Consider the following 23,208-nt stretch of genomic DNA (forward strand, 5'->3'; position numbering starts at 1 on the left):
AAACTCTCCTCTCTATAACAGATAGATAGCAACCTCTCCTCTCTATATCAGATAGCAGGGAAGAAGCAACCTCTCCTCTCTATAACAGGTAGATAGCAACCTCTCCTCTCTATAACAGGTAGATAGCAACCTCTCCTCTCTATAACAGATAGATAGCAAACTCTCCTCTCTATAACAGGTAGATAGCAGGGAAGAAGCAACCTCTCCTCTCTATAACAGGTAGATAGCAAACTCTCCCTCTCTATAACAGATAGATAGCAGGGAAGAAGCAACCTCTCCTCTCTTTAACAGGTAGATAGCAACCTCTCCTCTCTATAACAGATAGATAGCAGGGAAGAAGCAACCTCTCCTCTCTATAAGAGATAGATAGCAACATCTCCTCTCTATAACAGGTAGATAGCAACCTCCCATCTCTATAACAGGTAGATAGCAACCTCTCTTCTCTATAACAGGTAGATAGCAGGGAAGAAGCAACCTCTCCTCTCTATAACAGGTAGATAGCAAACTCTCCTCTCTATAACAGATAGATAGCAGGGAAGAAACAAACTCTCCTCTCTATAACAGGTAGATAGCAACCTCTCCTCTCTATAACAGGTAGATAGCAGGGAAGAAACAAACTCTCCTCTCTATAACAGATAGATAGCAACCTCTCCTCTCTATAACAGGTAGATAGCAAACTCTCCTCTCTATAACAGATAGATAGCAGGGAAGAAGCAAACTCTCCTCTCTATAACAGGTTGATAGCAACCTCTCCTCTCTATAACAGGTAGATAGCAGGGAAGAAGCAACCTCTCCTCTTTATAACAGATAGATAGCAACCTCTCCTCTCTATAACAGATATATAGCAACCTCTCCTCTCTATAACAGATAGATAGCAGGGAAGAAGCAACCTCTCCTCTCTTTAACAGGTAGATAGCAACCTCTCCTCTCTATAACAGATAGATAGCAGGGAAGAAGCAACCTCTCCTCTCTATAACAGATAGATAGCAACCTCTACTCTCTATAACAGGTATATAGCAACCTCTCCTCTCTATAACAGATAGATAGCAACCTCTACTCTCTATAACAGGTATATAGCAACCTCTCCTCTCTATAACAAATAGATAGCAACCTCTCCTCTCTATAACAAATAGATAGCAACCTCTCCTCTCTATACCAGATAGATAGCAGGGAAAAAGCAACCTCTCCTCTCTATAACAGGTAGATAGCAACCTCTCCTCTCTATAACAGGTAGATAGCAGGGAAGAAGCAACCTCTCCTCTCTATAACAGATAGATAGCAACCTCTCCTCTCTATAACAGATAGATAGCAGGGAAGAAGCAACCTCTCCTCTCTATAAGAGATAGATAGCAACATCTCCTCTCTATAACAGGTAGATAGCAGGGAAGAAGCAACCTCTCCTCTCTATAACAGATAGATAGCAACCTCTCCTCTCTATAACAGATAGATAGCAACCTCTCCTCTCTATAACAGGTAGATAGCCACCCTTCCTCTCTATAACATGTAGATAGCAATCTCTCCTCTCTATAACAGGTTGATAGCAGGGAAGAAGCAACCTCTCCTCTCTATAACAGATAGATAGCAACCTCTCCTCTCTATATCAGATAGCAGGGAAGAAGCAACCTCTCCTCTCTATAACAGGTAGATAGCAGGGAAGAAGCATTCTCTCCTCTCTATAACAGGTAGATAGCAACCTCTCCTCTCTATAACAGGTAGATAGCAGGGAAGAAGCAACCTCTCCTCTCTATAACAGATAGATAGCAAACTCTCCTCTCTATAACAGATAGATAGCAGGGAAGAAGCAACCTCTCCTCTCTATAACAGGTAGATAGCAACCTCTCCTCTCTATAACAGATAGATAGCAGGGGAGAAGCAACCTCTCCTCTCTATAACAGATAGATAGCAAACTCTCCTCTCTATAACAGATAGATAGCAACCTCTCCTCTCTATATCAGATAGCAGGGAAGAAGCAACCTCTCCTCTCTATAACAGGTAGATAGCAACCTCTCCTCTCTATAACAGGTAGATAGCAACCTCTCCTCTCTATAACAGATAGATAGCAACCTCTCCTCTCTATAACAGGTAGATAGCAGGGAAGAAGCAACCTCTCCTCTCTATAACAGATAGATAGCAAACTCTCCTCTCTATAACAGATAGATAGCAGGGAAGAAGCAACCTCTCCTCTCTTTAACAGGTAGATAGCAACCTCTCCTCTCTATAACAGATAGATAGCAGGGAAGAAGCAACCTCTCCTCTCTATAAGAGATAGATAGCAACATCTCCTCTCTATAACAGGTAGATAGCAACCTCCCATCTCTATAACAGGTAGATAGCAACCTCTCTTCTCTATAACAGGTAGATAGCAGGGAAGAAGCAACCTCTCCTCTCTATAACAGGTAGATAGCAAACTCTCCTCTCTATAACAGATAGATAGCAGGGAAGAAACAAACTCTCCTCTCTATAACAGGTAGATAGCAACCTCTCCTCTCTATAACAGGTAGATAGCAGGAAAGAAACAAACTCGCCTCTCTATAACAGATAGATAGCAACCTCTCCTCTCTATAACAGGTAGATAGCAAACTCTCCTCTCTATAACAGATAGATAGCAGGGAAGAAGCAAACTCTCCTCTCTATAACAGGTAGATAGCAACCTCTCCTCTCTATAACAGGTAGATAGCAGGGAAGAAGCAACCTCTCCTCTTTATAACAGATAGATAGCAACCTCTCCTCTCTATAACAGATAGATAGCAACCTCTCCTCTCTATAACAGATAGATAGCAGGGAAGAAGCAACCTCTCCTCTCTATAACAGATAGATAGCAACCTCTCCTCTCTATAACAGGTAGATAGCAACCTCTCCTCTCTATAACAGATAGATAGCAGGAAAGAAGCAACCTCTCCTCTCTATAACAGTTAGATAGCCAGCTCTCCACTCTATAACAGGTAGATAGCAACCTCTCCTCTCTATAACAGGTAGATAGCAACCTCTCCTCTCTATAACAGGTAGATAGCAACCTCTCCTCTCTATAACAGGTAGATAGCAACCTCCCATCTCTATAACAGGTAGATAGCAGGGAAGAAGCAACCTCTCCTCTCTATAACAGGTAGATAGCAACCTCTCCTCTCTATAACAGATAGATAGCAACCTCTCCTCTCTATAACAGGTAGATAGCCACCTCTCCTCTCTATATCAGATAGCAGGGAAGAAGCAACCTCTCCTCTCTATAACAGGTAGATAGCAGGGAAGAAGCATTCTCTCCTCTCTATAACAGGTAGATAGCAAACTCTCCTGTCTATAAAAGGTAGATAGCAACCTCTCCTCTCTATAACAGGTAGATAGCATCTCTCCTCTCTATAACAGGTTGATAGCAGGGAAGAAGCAACCTCTCCTCTCTATAACAGGTAGATAGCAACCTCTCCTCTCTATAACAGATAGATAGCAACCTCTCCTCTCTATAACAAGTAGATAGCCACCTCTCCTCTCTATAACATGTAGATAGCAACCTCTCCTCTCTATAACAGGTTGATAGCAGGGAAGAAGCAACCTCTCCTCTCTATAACAGATAGATAGCAACCTCTCCTCTCTATATCAGATAGCAGGGAAGAAGCAACCTCTCCTCTCTATAACAGGTAGATAGCAACCTCTCCTCTCTATAACAGATAGATAGCAGGGAAGAAGCAACCTCTCCTCTCTATAACAGGTAGATAGCAGCTCTCCTCTCTATAACAGATAGATAGCAGGGAAGAAGCAAACTCTCCTCTTTATAACAGGTAGATAGCAGGGAAGAAGCAACCTCTCCTCTCTATAACAGGTAGATAGCAATCTCTCCTCTCTATAACAGGTAGATAGCCACCTCTCCTCTCTATAACATGTAGATAGCAATCTCTCCTCTCTATATCAGATAGCAGGGAAGAAGCAACCTCTCCTCTCTATAACAGATAGATTGCAGGGAAGAAGCAACTTCTCCTCTCTATAACAGGTAGATAGCAACCTCTCCTCTCTATAACAGATAGATAGCAACCTCTCCTCTCTATAACCAGGTAGATAGCAACCTCTTCTCGCTATAACAGGTAGATAGCAACCTCTCCTCTCTACAACAGGTAGATAGCAACCTCTCCTCTCTATAACAGATAGATAGCAGGGAAGAAGCAACCTCTCCTCTCTATAACAGATAGATAGCAACCTCTCCTCTCTATAACAGATAGATAGCAGGGAAGAAGCAACCTCTCCTCTCTATAACAGATAGATAGCAGGGATGAAGCAACCTCTCCTCTCTATAACAGGTAGATAGCAACCTCTCCTCTCTATAACAGGTAGATAGCAGGGAAGAAGCAACCTCACCTCTCTATAACAGATAGATAGAAACCTCTCCTCTCTATAATAGGTAGATAGCAGGGATCTACAGCAGGGAAGAAGAGAAAGGAGATAATAGGCAACTCAAAGAAAGACACTCAGGTTGTTTTCTATAGCTACTCACAGTCAGTTTTAACAGGGCCTGTAGTCAGGCCTTATTGAACTGTTGGTAGTATCATGTTTTAACAGGGCTTATTGAACTGTTGGTAGCATCATGTTTTAACAGGGCTTATTGAACTGTTGGTAGTATCATGTTTTAACAGGGCTTATTGAACTGTTGGTAGTGTCATGTTTTAACAGGGCTTATTGAACTGTTGGTAGTATCATGTTTTAACAGGGCCTGTAGTCAGGGCTTATTGAACTGTTGGTAGCATCATGTTTTAACAGGGCTTATTGAACTGTTGGTAGCATCATGTTTTAACAGGGCTTATTGAACTGTTGGTAGCATCATGTTTTAACAGGGCTTATTGAACTGTTGGTAGTATCATGTTTTAACAGGGCTTATTGAACTGTTGGTAGTGTCATGTTTTAACAGGGCTTATTGAACTGTTGGTAGTATCATGTTTTAACAGGGCTTATTGAACTGTTGGTAGTATCATGTTTTAACAGGGCTTATTGAACTGTTGGTAGTGTCATGTTTTAACAGGGCTTATTGAACTGTTGGTAGCATCATGTTTTTACAGGGCCTGTAGTCAGGGCTTATTGAACTGTTGGTAGCATCATGTTTTTACAGGGCCTGTAGTCAGGGCTTATTGAACTGTTGGTAGCATCATGTTTTAACAGGGCTTATTGAACTGTTGGAACCTACAACCATGTGTAATTACATTACACTACTAACAGAACCTACAACCATGTATAATTACATTACTATACTAACGGAACCTACAACCATGTATAATTACATTACTAACAGAACCTACAACCATGTGTAATTACATACTATACCTACAACATGTGTAATTACATTACTATACTACAGAACCTATAACCATTATAATTACCTCTCTAACAGAACCTACAACCATGTATAATTACATTACTATACTAACAAAACCTACAACCATGTATAATTACATTACTAACAGAACCTACAACCATGTATAATTACATTACTAACAGAACCTACAACCATGTGTAATTACAATACTAACATAACCTACAACCATGTGTAATTACATTACTATACTAACAGAACCTATAACCATGTATAATTACACTACTATACTAACAGAACCTACAACCATGTATAATTACATTACTATACTAACAAAACCTACAACCATGTATAATTACATTACTAACAGAACCTACAACCATGTATAATTACATTACTAACAGAACCTACAACCATGTGTAATTACATTACTAACAGAACCTACAACCATCTGTAATTACATTATTTACAGAACCTACAACCATGTGTAATTACATTACTATACTAACAGAACCTACAACCATGTATGATTACATTACTATACTAACAGAACCTACAACCATGTATAATTACATTACATTACTAACAGAACCTACAACCATGTATAATTACACTACTATACTAACAGAACCTACAACCATGTATAATTACATTACTAACAGAACCTACAACCATGTGTAATTACATTACTAACAGAACCTACAACCATGTATAATTACATTACTATGCTAACAGAACCTAGAACCATGTAGAATTACATTACTATACTAACAGAACCTACAACCATGTGTAATTACATTACAAACATAACCTTCAACCATGTATAATTACATTACTAACAGAACCTACAACCATGTATAATTACATTACTATAGTAACAGAACCTTCAACCATGTATAATTACTGTACTAACAGAACCTACAACCATGTATAATTACATTACTAACAGAACCTACAACCATGTAGAATTGCATTACTATACTAACAGAACCTACAACCATGTGTAATTACATTACTGTACTAACAGAACCTACAACCATGTATAATTACATTACTAACAGAACCTACAACCATGTGTAAATACATCACTAACAGAACCTACAACCATGTATAATTACATTACTAACAGAACCTACAACCATGTGTAATTACATTACTAACAGAACCTACAACCATGTGTAATTACATTACTATACTAACAGAACCTACAACCATGTGTAATAACATTACTAACAGAACCTACAACCATGTATAATTACATTACTAACATAACCTACAACCATGTGTAATTACATTACTAACAGAACCTACAACCATGTGTAATTACATTACATTACTAACATAACCTACAACCATGTATAATTACATTACTATACTAACAGAACCTACAACCATGTATAATTACATTACTATACTAACAGAACCTACAACCTTGTGTAATTACATTACTAACAGAACCTACCACCATGTATAATTACACTACTATACTAACAGAACCTACCACCATGTATAATTCACTACTATACTAACAGAACCTACAACCATGTGTAATTACACTACTATACTAACAGAACCTACAACCATGTATAATTACATTACTAATAGAACCTACAACCATGTGTAATTACATTACTATACTAACAGAACCTACAACCATGTGTAATTACATTACTAACAGAACCTACAACCATGTGTAATTACATTACTAACAGAACCTACAACCATGTGTAATTACATTACTATACTAACAGAACCTACAACCATGTATAATTACATTACTATACTAACAGAACCTACAACCTTGTGTAATTACATTACTAACAGAACCTACCACCATGTATAATTACACTACTATACTAACAGAACCTACCACCATGTATAATTCACTACTATACTAACAGAACCTACAACCATGTGTAATTACACTACTATACTAACAGAACCTACAACCATGTATAATTACATTACTAATAGAACCTACAACCATGTGTAATTACATTACTATACTAACAGAACCTACAACCATGTGTAATTACATTACTAACAGAACCTACAACCATGTGTAATTACATTACTAACAGAACCTACAACCATGTGTAATTACATTACTATACTAACAGAACCTACAACCATGTGTAATAACATTACTAACAGAACCTACAACCATGTATAATTACATTACTAACATAACCTACAACCATGTGTAATTACATTACTAACAGAACCTACAACCATGTGTAATTACATTACATTACTAACATAACCTACAACCATGTATAATTACATTACTATACTAACAGAACCTACAACCATGTATAATTACATTACTATACTAACAGAACCTACTACCTTGTATAATTACATGACTACCAGAAACAACCACCATGTATAATTACACTACTATACTAACAGAACCTACCACCATGTATAATTCACTACTATACTAACAGAACCTACAACCATGTGTAATTACACTACTATACTAACAGAACCTACAACCATGTATAATTACATTACTGACAGAACCTACAACCATGTGTAATTACATTACTATACTAACAGAACCTACAACCATGTAGAATTGCATTACTGTACTAACAGAACCTACAACCATGTGTAATTACATTACTGTACTAACAGAACCTACAACCATGTATAATTACACTACTATACTAACAGAACCTACCACCATGTATAATTACACTACTATACTAACAGAACCTACAACCATGTATAATTACACTACTATACTAACAGAACCTACAACCATGTATAATTACATTATTAACAGAACCTACAACCATGTGTAATTACATTACTATACTAACAGTTCCTACAACCATGTGTAATTACATTGCTAACAGAACCTACAACCATGTGTAATTACATTACTAACAGAACCTACAACCATGTGTAATTACATTACTAACAGAACTTACAACCATGTGTAATTACATTACTAACAGAACCTACAACCATGTGTAATTACATTACATTACTAACAGAACCTACAACCATGTATAATTACATTACTATACTAACAGAACCTACAACCATGTATAATTACATTACTATACTAACAGAACCTACAACCATGTGTAATTACATTACTAACAGAACCTACCTCCATGTATAATTACACTACTATACTAACAGAACCTACAACCATGTATAATTACACTACTATACTAACAGAACCTACAACCATGTGTAATTATATTACTATACTAACAGAACGTACAACCATGTATAATTACATTACTATACTAACAGAACCTACAACCATGTGTAACTACATTACTAACAGAACCTACCACCCTGTATAATTACACTACTATACTAACAGAACCAACAACCATGTAGAATTGCATTACTATACTAACAGAACCTACAACCATGTGTAATTACATTACTAACAGAACCTACCACCATGTATAATTACACTACTATACTAACAGAACCAACAACCATGTAGAATTGCATTACTATACTGACAGAACCTACAACCATGTGTAATTACATTACTATACTAACAGAACCAACAACCATGTAGAATTGCATTACTATACTAACAGAACCTACAACCATGTGTAATTACATTACTGTACTAACAGAACCTACAACCATGTATAATTACATTACTAACAGAACCTACCACCATGTATAATTACACTACTATACTAACAGAACCTACAACCATGTATAATTACATTACTAATAGAACCTACAACCATGTGTAATTACTATACTAACAGAACCTACAACCATGTGTAATTACATTACTATACTAAAAGAACCTACAACCATGCATAATTACATTACTACACTAACAGAACCTACAACCATGTGTAATTACATTCTAACACAACCTACCACCATGTATAATTACACTACTATACTAACAGAACCTACAACCATGTATAATTACACTACTATACTAACAGAACCTACAACCATGTATAATTACATTACTAACAGAACCTACAACCATGTGTAATTACATTACTAACAGAACCTACAACCATGTGTAATTAAATTACTAACAGAACCTACAGCCATGTATAATTACAATACTAACAGAACCTACAACCATGTATATTTATATTACTGTACTAACAGAACCTACAACCATGTGTAATTACATTTCTATACTAACAGAACCTACAACCATGTGTAATTACATTACTAACAGAACCTACAACCATGTGTAATTACATTACATTACTAACAGAACCTACAACCATGTATAATTACATTACTATACTAACAGAACCTACAACCATGTATAATTACATTACTATACTAACAGAACCTACAACCATGTATAATTACATTACTAACAGAAAATACAACCATGTATAATTACATTACTAACAGAACCTATAACCACGTGTAATTACATTACTAACAGAACCTACAACCATGTGTAATTACATTACTTACAGAACCTATAACCATGTGTAATTACATTACTATACTAACAGAACCTACAACCATGTAGAATTACATTACTATACTAACAGAACCTACAACCATGTGTAATTACATACAAACATAACCTTCAACCATGTATAATTACATTACTAACAGAACCTACAACCATGTAGAATTGCATTACTATACTAACAGAACCTACAACCATGTGTAATTACATTACTGTACTAACAGAACCTACAACCATGTATAATTACATTACTAACAGAACCTACCACCATGTATAATTACACTACTATACTAACAGAACCTACAACCATGTATAATTACATTACTATACTAACAAAACCTACAACCATGTATAATTACATTACTAACAGAAAATACAACCATGTATAATTACATTACTAACAGAACCTATAACCATGTGTAATTACATTACTAACAGAACCTACAACCATGTGTAATTACATTACTTACAGAACCTACAACCATGTGTAATTACATTACTATACTAACAGAACCTACAACCATGTAGAATTACATACAAACATAACCTTCAACCATGTATAATTACATTACTAACAGAACCTACAACCATGTAGAATTGCATTACTATACTAACAGAATCTACAACCATGTGTAATTACATTACTGTACTAACAGAACCTACAACCATGTATAATTACATTACAAACAGAACCTACAACCATGTGTAATTACTATACTAACATAACCTACAACCATGTAGAATTACATTACTATACTAAAAGAACCTACAACCATGCATAATTACATTACTACACTAACAGAACCTACAACCATGTGTAATTACATTACTAACACAACCTACCACCATGTATAATTACACTACTATACTAACAGAACCTACAACCATGTATAATTACACTACTATACTAACAGAACCTACAACCATGTATATTTACATTACTAACAGAACCTACAACCATGTGTAATTACATTACTAACAGAACCTACAACCATGTGTAATTAAATTACTAACAGAACCTACAGCCATGTATAATTACAATACTAACAGAACCTACAACCATGTATATTTATATTACTGTACTAACAGAACCTACAACCATGTGTAATTACATTTCTATACTAACAGAACCTACAACCATGTGTAATTACATTACTAACAGAACCTACAACCATGTGTAATTACATTACATTACTAACAGAACCTACAACCATGTATAATTACATTACTATACTAACAGAACCTACAACCATGTATAATTACATTACTATACTAACAGAACCTACAACCATGTATAATTACATTACTAACAGAAAATACAACCATGTATAATTACATTACTAACAGAACCTATAACCACGTGTAATTACATTACTAACAGAACCTACAACCATGTGTAATTACATTACTTACAGAACCTACAACCATGTGTAATTACATTACTATACTAACAGAACCTACAACCATGTAGAATTACATTACTATACTAACAGAACCTACAACCATGTGTAATTACATACAAACATAACCTTCAACCATGTATAATTACATTACTAACAGAACCTACAACCATGTAGAATTGCATTACTATACTAACAGAATCTACAACCATGTGTAATTACATTACTGTACTAACAGAACCTACAACCATGTATAATTACATTACTAACAGAACCTACAACCATGTGTAATTACTATACTAACATAACCTACAACCATGTAGAATTACATTACTATACTAAAAGAACCTACAACCATGCATAATTACATTACTATACTAACAGAACCTACAACCATGTGTAATTACATTACTAACAGAACCTACAGCCATGTATAATTATCTTACTGTACTAACAGAACCTACAACCATGTGTAATTACATTTCTATACTAACAGAACCTACAACCATGTGTAATTACATTATTAACAGAACCTACAACCATGTATAAATATATTACTGTACTAACAGAACCTACAACCATGTGTAATTACATTTCTATACTAACAGAACCTACAACCATGTGTAATTACATTATTAACAGAACCTACAACCATGTATAATTACATTACTAATAGAACCTACAACCATGTGTAATTACATTACTATACTAACAGAACCTACAACCATGTGTAATAACATTACTAACAGAACCTACAACCATGTATAATTACATTACTAACATAACCTACAACCATGTGTAATTACATTACTAACAGAACCTACAACCATGTGTAATTACATTACATTACTAACATAACCTACAACCATGTATAATTACATTACTATACTAACAGAACCTACAACCATGTATAATTACATTACTATACTAACAGAACCTACAACCATGTGTAATTACATTACTAACAGAACCTACCACCATGTATAATTACACTACTATACTAACAGAACCTACCACCATGTATAATTCACTACTATACTAACAGAACCTACAACCATGTGTAATTACACTACTATACTAACAGAACCTACAACCATGTATAATTACATTACTAATAGAACCTACAACCATGTGTAATTACATTACTAACTACCTACTAACAGAACCTACAACCATGTGTAATTACATTACTAACAGAACCTACAACCATGTGTAATTACATTACTATCTAACAGAACCTACAACCATGTGTAATTACATTACTATACTAACAGAACCTACAACCATGTGTGAATTACATTACTAACAGAACCTACAACCATGTGTAATTACATTACTAACATAACCTACAACCATGTGTAATTACATTACTAAAACAGAACCTACAACCATGTGTAATTACATTACCATTACTAACATAACCTACAACCATGTATAATTACATTACTATACTAACAGAACCTACAACCATGTATAATTACATTACTATACTAACAGAACCTACAACCTTGTGTAATTACACTACTAACAGAACCTACCACCATGTATAATTACACTACTATACTAACAGAACCTACCACCATGTGTAATTCATTACTATACTAACAGAACCTACAACCATGTGTAATTACACTACTATACTAACAGAACCTACAACCATGTATAATTACATTACTGACAGAACCTACAACCATGTGTAATTACATTACTATACTAACAGAACCTACAACCATGTGTAATAACATTACTAACAGAACCTACAACCATGTATAATTACATTACTAACATAACCTACAACCATGTGTAATTACATTACTAACAGAACCTACAACCATGTGTAATTACATTACATTACTAACATAACCTACAACCATGTATAATTACATTACTATACTAACAGAACCTACAACCATGTATAATTACATTACTATACTAACAGAACCTACAACCTTGTGTAATTACATTACTAACAGAACCTACCACCATGTATAATTACACTACTATACTAACAGAACCTACCACCATGTATAATTCACTACTATACTAACAGAACCTACAACCATGTGTAATTACACTACTATACTAACAGAACCTACAACCATGTATAATTACATTACTGACAGAACCTACAACCATGTGTAATTACATTACTATACTAACAGAACCTACAACCATGTATAATTACATTACCATACTAACAGAACCTACAACCATGTATAATTACATTACTATACTAACAGAACCTACAACCATGTATAATTACATTACCATACTAACAGAACCTACAACCAGTCATCAAGCCAGTGAAAACAATGCACTTCTTAGTCGTTCTTTACCAGGCTGTGTCTAAAATGGCATCCTATTCACCATTATGTAGAGCATTACTTTTTGACCAGGGTCCAAAGTAGTGCACTTCATAGGGAATAGGGTGCCTTTTAGGGACGCGTCCCGGTGTTTTAATGAGACATTACAGCAGCTTACCCAGCTCCAGATGAATGCTGGGAACAAAGGAGTTCAGGAAGAACATGAAGATGACGACCCCAAGCACAGAAAGACACTTCACCAGGAGGACTCGGTCTGTTATTCTGTTCTGTTAGGAGAGAAGAAGAGTGTCTGTTATTCTGTTCTGTTAGGAGAGAAGAAGAGTGTTGTTCTGTTCTGTTGGGAGAGAAGAAGAGTGTCTGTTATTCTGTCAGGAGAGAAGAAGAGTGTCTGTTATTCTGTTCTGTTAGGAGAGAAGAAGAGTGTCTGTTATTCTGTCAGGAGAGAAGAAGAGTGTCTGTTATTCTGTTCTGTTAGGATAGAAGAAGAGTGTCTGTTATTCTATCAGGAGAGAAGAAGACTGTCTGTTATTCTGTTCTGCCAGGACAGAAGAAGAGTGTCTGTTATTCTGTTCTGTAGGAGAATAAGAGTGGTATTCTGTTCTGTTAGGAGAGAAGAAGAGTGTTATTCTGTTCTGTCAGGAGAGAAGAAGAGTGTCTGTTATTCTGTTCTGTTAGGAGAGAAGAAGTGTGTCTGTTATTCTGTTCTGTTAGGAGAGAAGAAGAGGGTCTGTTATTCTGCTCTGTCAGGAGAGAAGAAGAGTGTCTGTTATTCTGTTCTGTCAGGAGAGAAGAAGAGTGTCTGTTATTCTTCTCTGTTAAGGGAGAAGAAGAGTGTTATTTTGTTCTGTCAGGAGAGACTACAAGAAACCTATAACCTACAAGAAACCTATAGCCTACAAAAAGCCTACAGGAACCTACAGCCTACAACAAGCCTACAGGAAACCTATAGCCTACAAGAAACCTATAGCCTACAACAAGTCTAAGGAAACCTATAGACTACAAGAAACCGATAGCCTACAAGAAACATATAGCCTACAGGAAACCTATAGCCTACAAGAAACCTATATTCTACAACAAGCCAACAGAAACCTATAGACTACAAGAAACCTATAGCCTACAAGAAACCTATAGCCTACAGGAAACCTATAGCCTACAAGAAACCTATGTTCTACAACAAGCCAACAGAAACCTATAGACTACAAGAAACCTATATTCTACAAGAAACCTATAGTCTACAGGAAACCTATAGACTACAAGCAACCTATAGCCTACAAGAAACCTATAGCCTACAGGAAACCTATAGCCTACAAGAAACCTATATTCTACAACAAGCCAACAGAAACCTATAGACTACAAGAAACCTATATTCTACAAGAAACCTATAGCCTACAAGAAACCTATAGCCTACAGGAAACCTATAGCCTACAACAAGCCTATAGCCTACAGGAAACATATACCCTACAAGAAACCCGCAGCCAACAGGAAACCGATAGCCTACAGGAAACCTATATCCTACAGGAAACCTATAGCCTACAACAAGCCTATAGCCTACAGGAAACATATACCCTACAAGAAACCCACAGCCAACAGGAAACCGATAGCCTACAAGAAACCTATAGCCTACAGGAACCTATAGCCTACAGGAAACCTATAGCCTACAGGAAACTTATAGCCTACAAGAAACCTATAGCCTACAGGAAACCTATAGCCTACAAGAAACCTATAGCCTACAGGAAAACTATAGCCTACAACAAGCCTACAGGAACCTATAGCCTACAACAAGCCTATAGTCTACAGGAAACATATACCCTACAAGAAACCTGTAGCCAACAGGAAACCGATAGCCTACAGGAAACCTATAGTCTACAGGAAACCTATAGTCTACAGGAAACCTATAGCCTACAAGAAACCTATAGCCTGCAGGAAACCAATAGCCTACAGGAAACCAATAGCCTACAAGAAACCTATAGCCTACAGGAAACCTATAGCCTACAGGAACCTATAGCCTACAGGAAACCAATAGCCTACAGGAAACCTATAGCCTACAACAAGCCTACAGGAACCTATAGCCTACAAGAAACCTATAGCCTACAGGAAACCTATAGCCTACAGGAAATCTATAGCCTACAAGAAACCTATAGTCTACAAGAAACCTATAGCCTACAAGAAACCTACAGAAACCTATAGCCAACAGGAAACCAATTGCCTACAACAAGCCTACAGGAAATCTATAGTCTACTGGAAACCTATAGCCTACAGGAAACCTAAAGCCTACAGGAAACCTATAGCCTACAGGAAACCTATAGCCCACAGGAAACCTATAGCCTACAGGAAACATATAGCCTACAAGAAACCTACAGCAACCTCTAGCCAACAGGAAACCTATAGCCTACAACAAGCCTACAGGAAACCTATAGCCTACAGGAAACATTTAACCTTACAGGAAACCTATAGCCTACAGGAACCTGTAGCTTACAGGAAACCTATAGCCTACAGGAAACCTATAGCCTACAACAAGCCTACAGGAACCTATAGCCTACAGGAAACCTATAGCCTACAACAAGCCTACAGGAAACCAATAGTCTACAGGAAACCTATAGCCGACAGGAACCTATAGTCTACAATAAACCTATATCCTACAGGAAAGCTATAGCCTACAGGAAACCTATAGTCTACAAGGAACCTATAGCCTACAAGAAACCTACAGAAACCTATAGCCAACAGGAAACCAATTGCCTACAACAAGCCTACAGGAAATCTATAGTCTACAGGAAACCTATAGCCTACAGGAAACCTAAAGCCTACAGGAAACCTATAGCCTACAGGAAACCTATAGCCCACAGGAAACCTATAGCCTACAGGAAACATATAGCCTGCAAGAAACCTACAGCAACCTCTAGCCAACAGGAAACCTATAGCCTACAACAAGCCTACAGGAAACCTATAGCCTACAGGAAACATTTAACCTTACAGGAAACCTATAGCCTACAGGAACCTGTAGCTTACAGGAAACCTATAGACTACAGGAAACCTATAGCCTACAACAAGCCTACAGGAACCTATAGCCTACAGGAAACCTATAGCCTACAACAAGCCTACAGGAAACCAATAGTCTACAGGAAACCTATAGCCAACAGGAACCTATAGTCTACAATAAACCTATATCCTACAGGAAACCTATAGCCTACAGGAAACCTATAGTCTACAAGGAACCTATAGTCTACAGGAAACCTATAGCCAACAGGAAACCTATAGCCTACAATGAACCTATAGTCTACAGTAAACCAATAGCCTACAGAAAACCTATAGCCTACAAGAAACCTATAGCCTACAAAAAACCTATAGTCTACAACAAACCTATAGCCTACAGGAAACCTACAGGAACCTATAGCCTACAACAAACCTATAGCCTACAGGAAACCTACAGGAACCTATAGTCTACAACAAGCCTACAGGAACCTATATTCTACAAGAAACCTATAGCCTACAGGAACCTATAGCCTACAGGAAACCTATAGCCTACAACAAGCCTATAGCCTACATGAAACCTATAGCCTACAGCAAACCTATAGCCTACAGGAAACCTACAGGAACCTATAGCCTACAAGAAACCTATAGCCTACAGGAAACCTATAGTCTACAGGAAACCTATAGCCTACAACAAGCCTATAGCCTACATGAAACCTATAGCTTACATTAAACCTATAGACTACAGGAAACCTACAGGAACCTATAGTCTACAAGAAACCTATAGTCTACAGGAAACCTATTGCCTACAGGAAACCTATAGCCTACAAGAAACCTATAGTCTACAGGAAACCTATTGCCTACAGGAAACCTATAGCCTACAAGGAACCTATAGTCTACAAGAAACCTATAGCCTACATGAAACCTATAGCTTACATTAAACCTATAGACTACAGGAAACCTACAGGAACCTATAGTCTACAAGAAACCTATAGTCTACAGGAAACCTATTGCCTACAGGAAACCTATTGCCTACAGGAAACCTATAGCCTACAAGAAACCTATAGCCTACAAGAAACCTATAGCCTACAGGAAACCTATAACCTACAGGAACCCTACAGGAAACCTATAGCCTACAAGAAACCTATAGCCTATAGTGGTAGTATAGTGACAGGACTAGTAGTGGTAGTGACAGGACTAGTAGTGGAAGTATAGTGGCAGGACTAGTAGTGGTAGTATAGTGACAGGACTAGTAGTGGTAGTATAGTGACAGGACTAGTAGTGGTAGTATAGTGACAGGACTAGTAGTGGTAGTATAGTGACAGGACTAATAGTGGAAGTATAGTGGCAGGACTAGTAGTGGTAGTATAGTGACAGGACTAGTAGTGCTAGTGACAGGACTAGTAGTGGTAGTATAGTGACAACACTAGTAGTGGTAGTGTAGTGACAGGACTAGTAGTGGTAGTGACAGGACTAGTAGCGGTAGTATAGTGACAACACTAGTAGTGGTAGTATAGTGACAGGACTAGTAGTGGTAGTGACAGGAATAGTAGTGGTAGTGACAGGAATAGTAGTGGTAGTGGTAGTGACAGGACTAGTAGAGGTAGTATAGTGGCAGGAATAGTAGTGGTAGTATAGTGACAGGACTAGTAGTGGTAGTATAGTGACAGGACTAGTAGTGGTAGTGACAGGACTAGTAGTGGTAGTATAGTGACAGGACTAGTAGTGGTAGTGACAGGACTAGTAGTGGTAGTGTACTGACAGGACTAGTAGTGGTAGTAAAGTGACAGGACTAGTAGTGGTAGTGACAGGTCTAGTAGTGGTAGTATAGTGACAGGACTAGTAGTGGTAGTGACAGGACTAGTAGTGGTAGTATAGGAACTGGACTAGTAGTGGTAATGACAGGACTAGTAGTTGTAGGATAGTTACATGACTAGTAGTGGTAGTGACAGGACTAGTAGTGGTAGTGTAGTGACAGGACTAGTAGTGGTAGTGTAGTGACAGGACTAGTAGCTGTAGTATAGTGACAGGACTAGTAGTGGTAGTATAGTGGCAGGACTAGTAGTGGTAGTATAGTGAAAGGACTAGTAGTGGTAGTATAGTAACAGGACTAGTAGTGGTAGTATAGTGACAGGACTAGTAGTGGTAGTGTAGTGACAGGACTAGTAGCTGTAGTATAGTGACAGGACTAGTAGTGGTAGTATAGTGGCAGGACTAGTAGTGGTAGTATAGTGACAGGACTAGTAGTGGTAGTATAGTGGCAGGACTAGTAGTGATAGTATAGTGACAGGACTAGTAGTGGTAGTATAGTGACAGGACTAGTAGTGGTAGTGACAGGACTAGTAGTGGTAGTATAGTGACAGGACTAGTAGTGCTAGTGACAGGACTAGTAGCGGTAGTATAGTGACAACACTAGTAGTGGTAGTATAGTGACAGGACTAGTAGTGGTAGTGACAGGAATAGTAGTGGTAGTGGTAGTGACAGGACTAGTAGTGGTAGTATAGTGGCAGGACTAGTAGTGGTAGTATAGTGACAGGACTAGTAGTGGTAGTAAAGTGACAGGACTAGTAGTGGTAGTGACAGGACTAGTAGTGGTAGTATAGTGACAGGACTAGTAGTGGTAGTGTAGTGACAGGACTAGTAGTGGTAGTGACAGGACTATTAGTGGTAGTGACAGGACTTGTAGTGGTAGTATAGTGACAGGACTAGTAGTGGTAGTATAGTGACAGGACTAGTAGTGGTAGTGACGGGACTTGTAGTGGTAGTATAGTGACAGGACTAGTAGTGGTAGTATAGTGACAGGACTAGTAGTGCTAGTGACAGGACTAGTAGTGGTAGTATAGTGACAGGACTAGTAGTGGTAGTGACAGGACTAGTAGTGGTAGTATAGGAACTGGACTAGTAGTGGTAGTGACAGGACTAGTAGTTGTAGGATAGTTACATGACTAGTAGTGGTAGTGACAGGACTAGTAGTGCTAGTATAGTTACAGGACTAGTAGTGGTAGTGACAGGACTAGTAATGGTAGTAACAGGACTAGTAGTGGTAGTATAGTGACAGGACTAGTAGTGGTAGTGACAGGACTAGTAGTGGTAGTGACAGGACTAGTAGTGGTAGTATAGTGACAGGACTAGTAGTGCTAGTGACAGGACTAGTAGCGGTAGTATAGTGACAACACTAGTAGTGGTAGTATAGTGACAGGACTAGTAGTGGTAGTGACAGGAATAGTAGTGGTAGTTGTAGTGACAGGACTAGTAGTGGTAGTATAGTGGCAGGACTAGTAGTGGTAGTATAGTGATAGGAGTAGTAGTGGTAGTAAAGTGACAGGACTAGTAGTGGTAGTGACAGGACTAGTAGTGGTAGTATAGTGACAGGACTAGTAGTGGTAGTGTAGTGACAGGACTAGTAGTGGTAGTGACAGGACTATTAGTGGTAGTGACAGGACTAGCAGTGGTAGTATAGTGACAGGACTAGTAGTGGTAGTATAGTGACAGGACTAGTAGTGGTAGTAACAGGACTTGTAGTGGTAGTATAGTGACAGGACTAGTAGTGGTAGTATAGTGACAGGACTAGTAGTGCTAGGGACAGGACTAGTAGTGGTAGTATAGTGACAGGACTAGTAGTGGTAGTGACAGGACTAGTAGTGGTAGTATAGGACCTGGACTAGTAGTGGTAGTGACAGGACTAGTAGTTGTAGGATAGTTACATGACTAGTAGTGGTAGTGACAGGACTAGTAGTGCTAGTATAGTTACAGGACAAGTAGTGGTAGTGACAGGACTAGTAGTGGTAGTATAGGAACTGGACTAGTAGTGGTAGTGACAGGACTAGTAGTTGTAGGATAGTTACATGACTAGTAGTGGTAGTGACAGGACTAGTAGTGCTAGTATAGTTACAGGACTAGTAGTGGTAGTATAGTGACAGGACTAGTAGTGGTAGTATAGTGACAGGACTAGTAGTGGTAGTATAGTGACAGGACTAGTAGTGGTAGTATAGTGACAGGACTAGCAGTGGTAGTATAGTGACAGGACTAGTAGTGGTAGTGACAGGACTAGTAGTGGTAGTATAGTGACAGGACTAGTAGTGCTAGTGACAGGACTAGTAGCGGTAGTATAGTGACAACACTAGTAGTGGTAGTATAGTGACAGGACTAGTAGTGGTAGTGACAGGAATAGTAGTGGTAGTGTTAGTGACAGGACTAGTAGTGGTAGTGACAGGACTAGTAGTGGTAGTATAGTGACAGGACTAGTAGTGCTAGTGACAGGACTAGTAGTGGTAGTATAGTGACAGGACTAGTAGTGGTAGTGACAGGACTAGTAGTGGTAGTATAGGAACTGGACTAGTAGTGGTAGTGACAGGACTAGTAGTTGTAGGATAGTTACATGACTAGTAGTGGTAGTGACAGGACTAGTAGTGCTAGTATAGTTACAGGACTAGTAGTGGTAGTGACAGGACTAGTAATGGTAGTAACAGGACTAGTAGTGGTAGTATAGTGACAGGACTAGTAGTGGTAGTGACAGGACTAGTAGTGGTAGTGACAGGACTAGTAGTGGTAGTATAGTGACAGGACTAGTAGTGCTAGTGACAGGACTAGTAGCGGTAGTATAGTGACAACACTAGTAGTGGTAGTATAGTGACAGGACTAGTAGTGGTAGTGACAGGAATAGTAGTGGTAGTGGTAGTGACAGGACTAGTAGTGGTAGTATAGTGGCAGGACTAGTAGTGGTAGTATAGTGACAGGACTAGTAGTGGTAGTAAAGTGACAGGACTAGTAGTGGTAGTGACAGGACTAGTAGTGGTAGTATAGTGACAGGACTAGTAGTGGTAGTGTAGTGACAGGACTAGTAGTGGTAGTGACAGGACTATTAGTGGTAGTGACAGGACTAGCAGTGGTAGTATAGTGACAGGACTAGTAGTGGTAGTATAGTGACAGGACTAGTAGTGGTAGTAACAGGACTTGTAGTGGTAGTATAGTGACAGGACTAGTAGTGGTAGTATAGTGACAGGACTAGTAGTGCTAGGGACAGGACTAGTAGTGGTAGTATAGTGACAGGACTAGTAGTGGTAGTGACAGGACTAGTAGTGTGTACAGTGACAGGACTAGTAGTGGTAGTGACAGGACTAGTAGTGGTAGTATACAGGACTAGTAGTGGTAGTATAGGACTGGACTAGTAGTGGTAGTGACAGGACTAGTAGTTGTAGGATAGTTACATGACTAGTAGTGGTAGTGACAGGACTAGTAGTGCTAGTATAGTTACAGGACTAGTAGTGGTAGTATAGTGACAGGACTAGTAGTGGTAGTATAGTGACAGGACTAGTAGTGGTAGTATAGTGACAGGACTAGTAGTGGTAGTATAGTGACAGGACTAGCAGTGGTAGTATAGTGACAGGACTAGTAGTGGTAGTGACAGGACTAGTAGTGGTAGTATAGTGACAACACTAGTAGTGGTAGTATAGTGACAGGACTAGTAGTGGTAGTGACAGGAATAGTAGTGGTAGTGTTAGTGACAGGACTAGTAGTGGTAGTATAGTGACAGGACTAGCAGTGGTAGTATAGTGACAGGACTAGTAGTGGTAGTATAGTGACAGGACTAGTAGTGGTAGTTGTGACAGGACTAGTAGTGGTAGTATAGTGACAGGACTAGTAGTGCTAGTGACAGGACTAGTAGCGGTAGTATAGTGACAACACTAGTAGTGGTAGTGACAGGATAGTAGTGTTAGTGACAGGACTAGTAGTGGTAGTATAGTGGCAGGACCAGTAGTGGTAGTATAGTGACAGGACTAGTAGTGGTAGTATAGTGACAGGACTAGTAGTGGTAGTGTAGTGACAGGACTAGTAGCTGTAGGATAGTGACAGGACTAGTAGTGGTAGTATAGTGGCAGGACTAGTAGTGGTAGTATAGTGACAGGACTAGTAGTGGTAGTATAGTGGCAGGACTAGTAGTGGTAGTATAGTGACAGGACTAGTAGTGGTAGTATAGTGACATGACTAGTAGTGGTAGTGACAGGACTAGTAGTGGTAGTATAGTGACAGGACTAGTAGTGGTAGTGACAGGACTAGTAGTGGTAGTGTACTGACAGGACTAGTAGTGGTAGTAAAGTGACAGGACTAGTAGTGGTAGTATAGTGACAGGACTAGTAGTGGTAGTGACAGGACTAGTAGTGGTAGTATAGGAACTGGACTAGTAGTGGTAATGACAGGACTAGTAGTTGTAGGATAGTTACATGACTAGTAGTGGTAGTGACAGGACTAGTAGTGGTAGTGTAGTGACAGGACTAGTAGTGGTAGTGTAGTGACAGGACTAGTAGCTGTAGTATAGTGACAGGACTAGTAGTGGTAGTATAGTGACAGGACTAGTAGTGGTAGTATAGTAACAGGACTAGTAGTGGTAGTATAGTGACAGGACTAGTAGTGGTAGTGTAGTGACAGGACTAGTAGCTGTAGTATAGTGACAGGACTAGTAGTGGTAGTATAGTGGCAGGACTAGTAGTGGTAGTATAGTGACAGGACTAGTAGTGGTAGTATAGTGACAGGACTAGTAGTGGTAGTATAGTGACAGGACTAGTAGTGGTAGTATAGTGACAGGACTAGTAGTGGTAGTGACAGGACTAGTAGTGGTGGTATAGTGACAGGACTAGTAGTGGTAGTATAGTGACAGGACTAGTAGTGGTAGTGTAGTGACAGGACTAGTAGTGGTAGTGACAGGACTAGTAGTGGTAGTATAGTGACAGGACTAGTAGTGGTAGTATAGTGACAGGACTAGTAGTGGTAGTATAGTGACAGGACTAG

General features: G+C 38.3%; 1 protein-coding gene across 1 annotated transcript in view; it reads right to left on the reverse strand.

The window, feature by feature from the left end:
• Nucleotides 1-23,208, reverse strand: part of oca2 (oculocutaneous albinism II) — a 321,027-nt gene that overhangs the window by 119,399 nt on the left and 178,420 nt on the right. The window contains exon 18 of the mRNA XM_045687206.1: nt 13,613-13,721. Coding sequence (XP_045543162.1) covers nt 13,613-13,721 — 109 coding nt within the window. The remainder of the gene's footprint in view (nt 1-13,612; nt 13,722-23,208) is intronic.

This window comes from Salmo salar, chromosome ssa10, assembly GCF_905237065.1.
Source record: "Salmo salar chromosome ssa10, Ssal_v3.1, whole genome shotgun sequence".
Classification (NCBI taxonomy): Eukaryota; Metazoa; Chordata; class Actinopteri; order Salmoniformes; family Salmonidae; genus Salmo; species Salmo salar.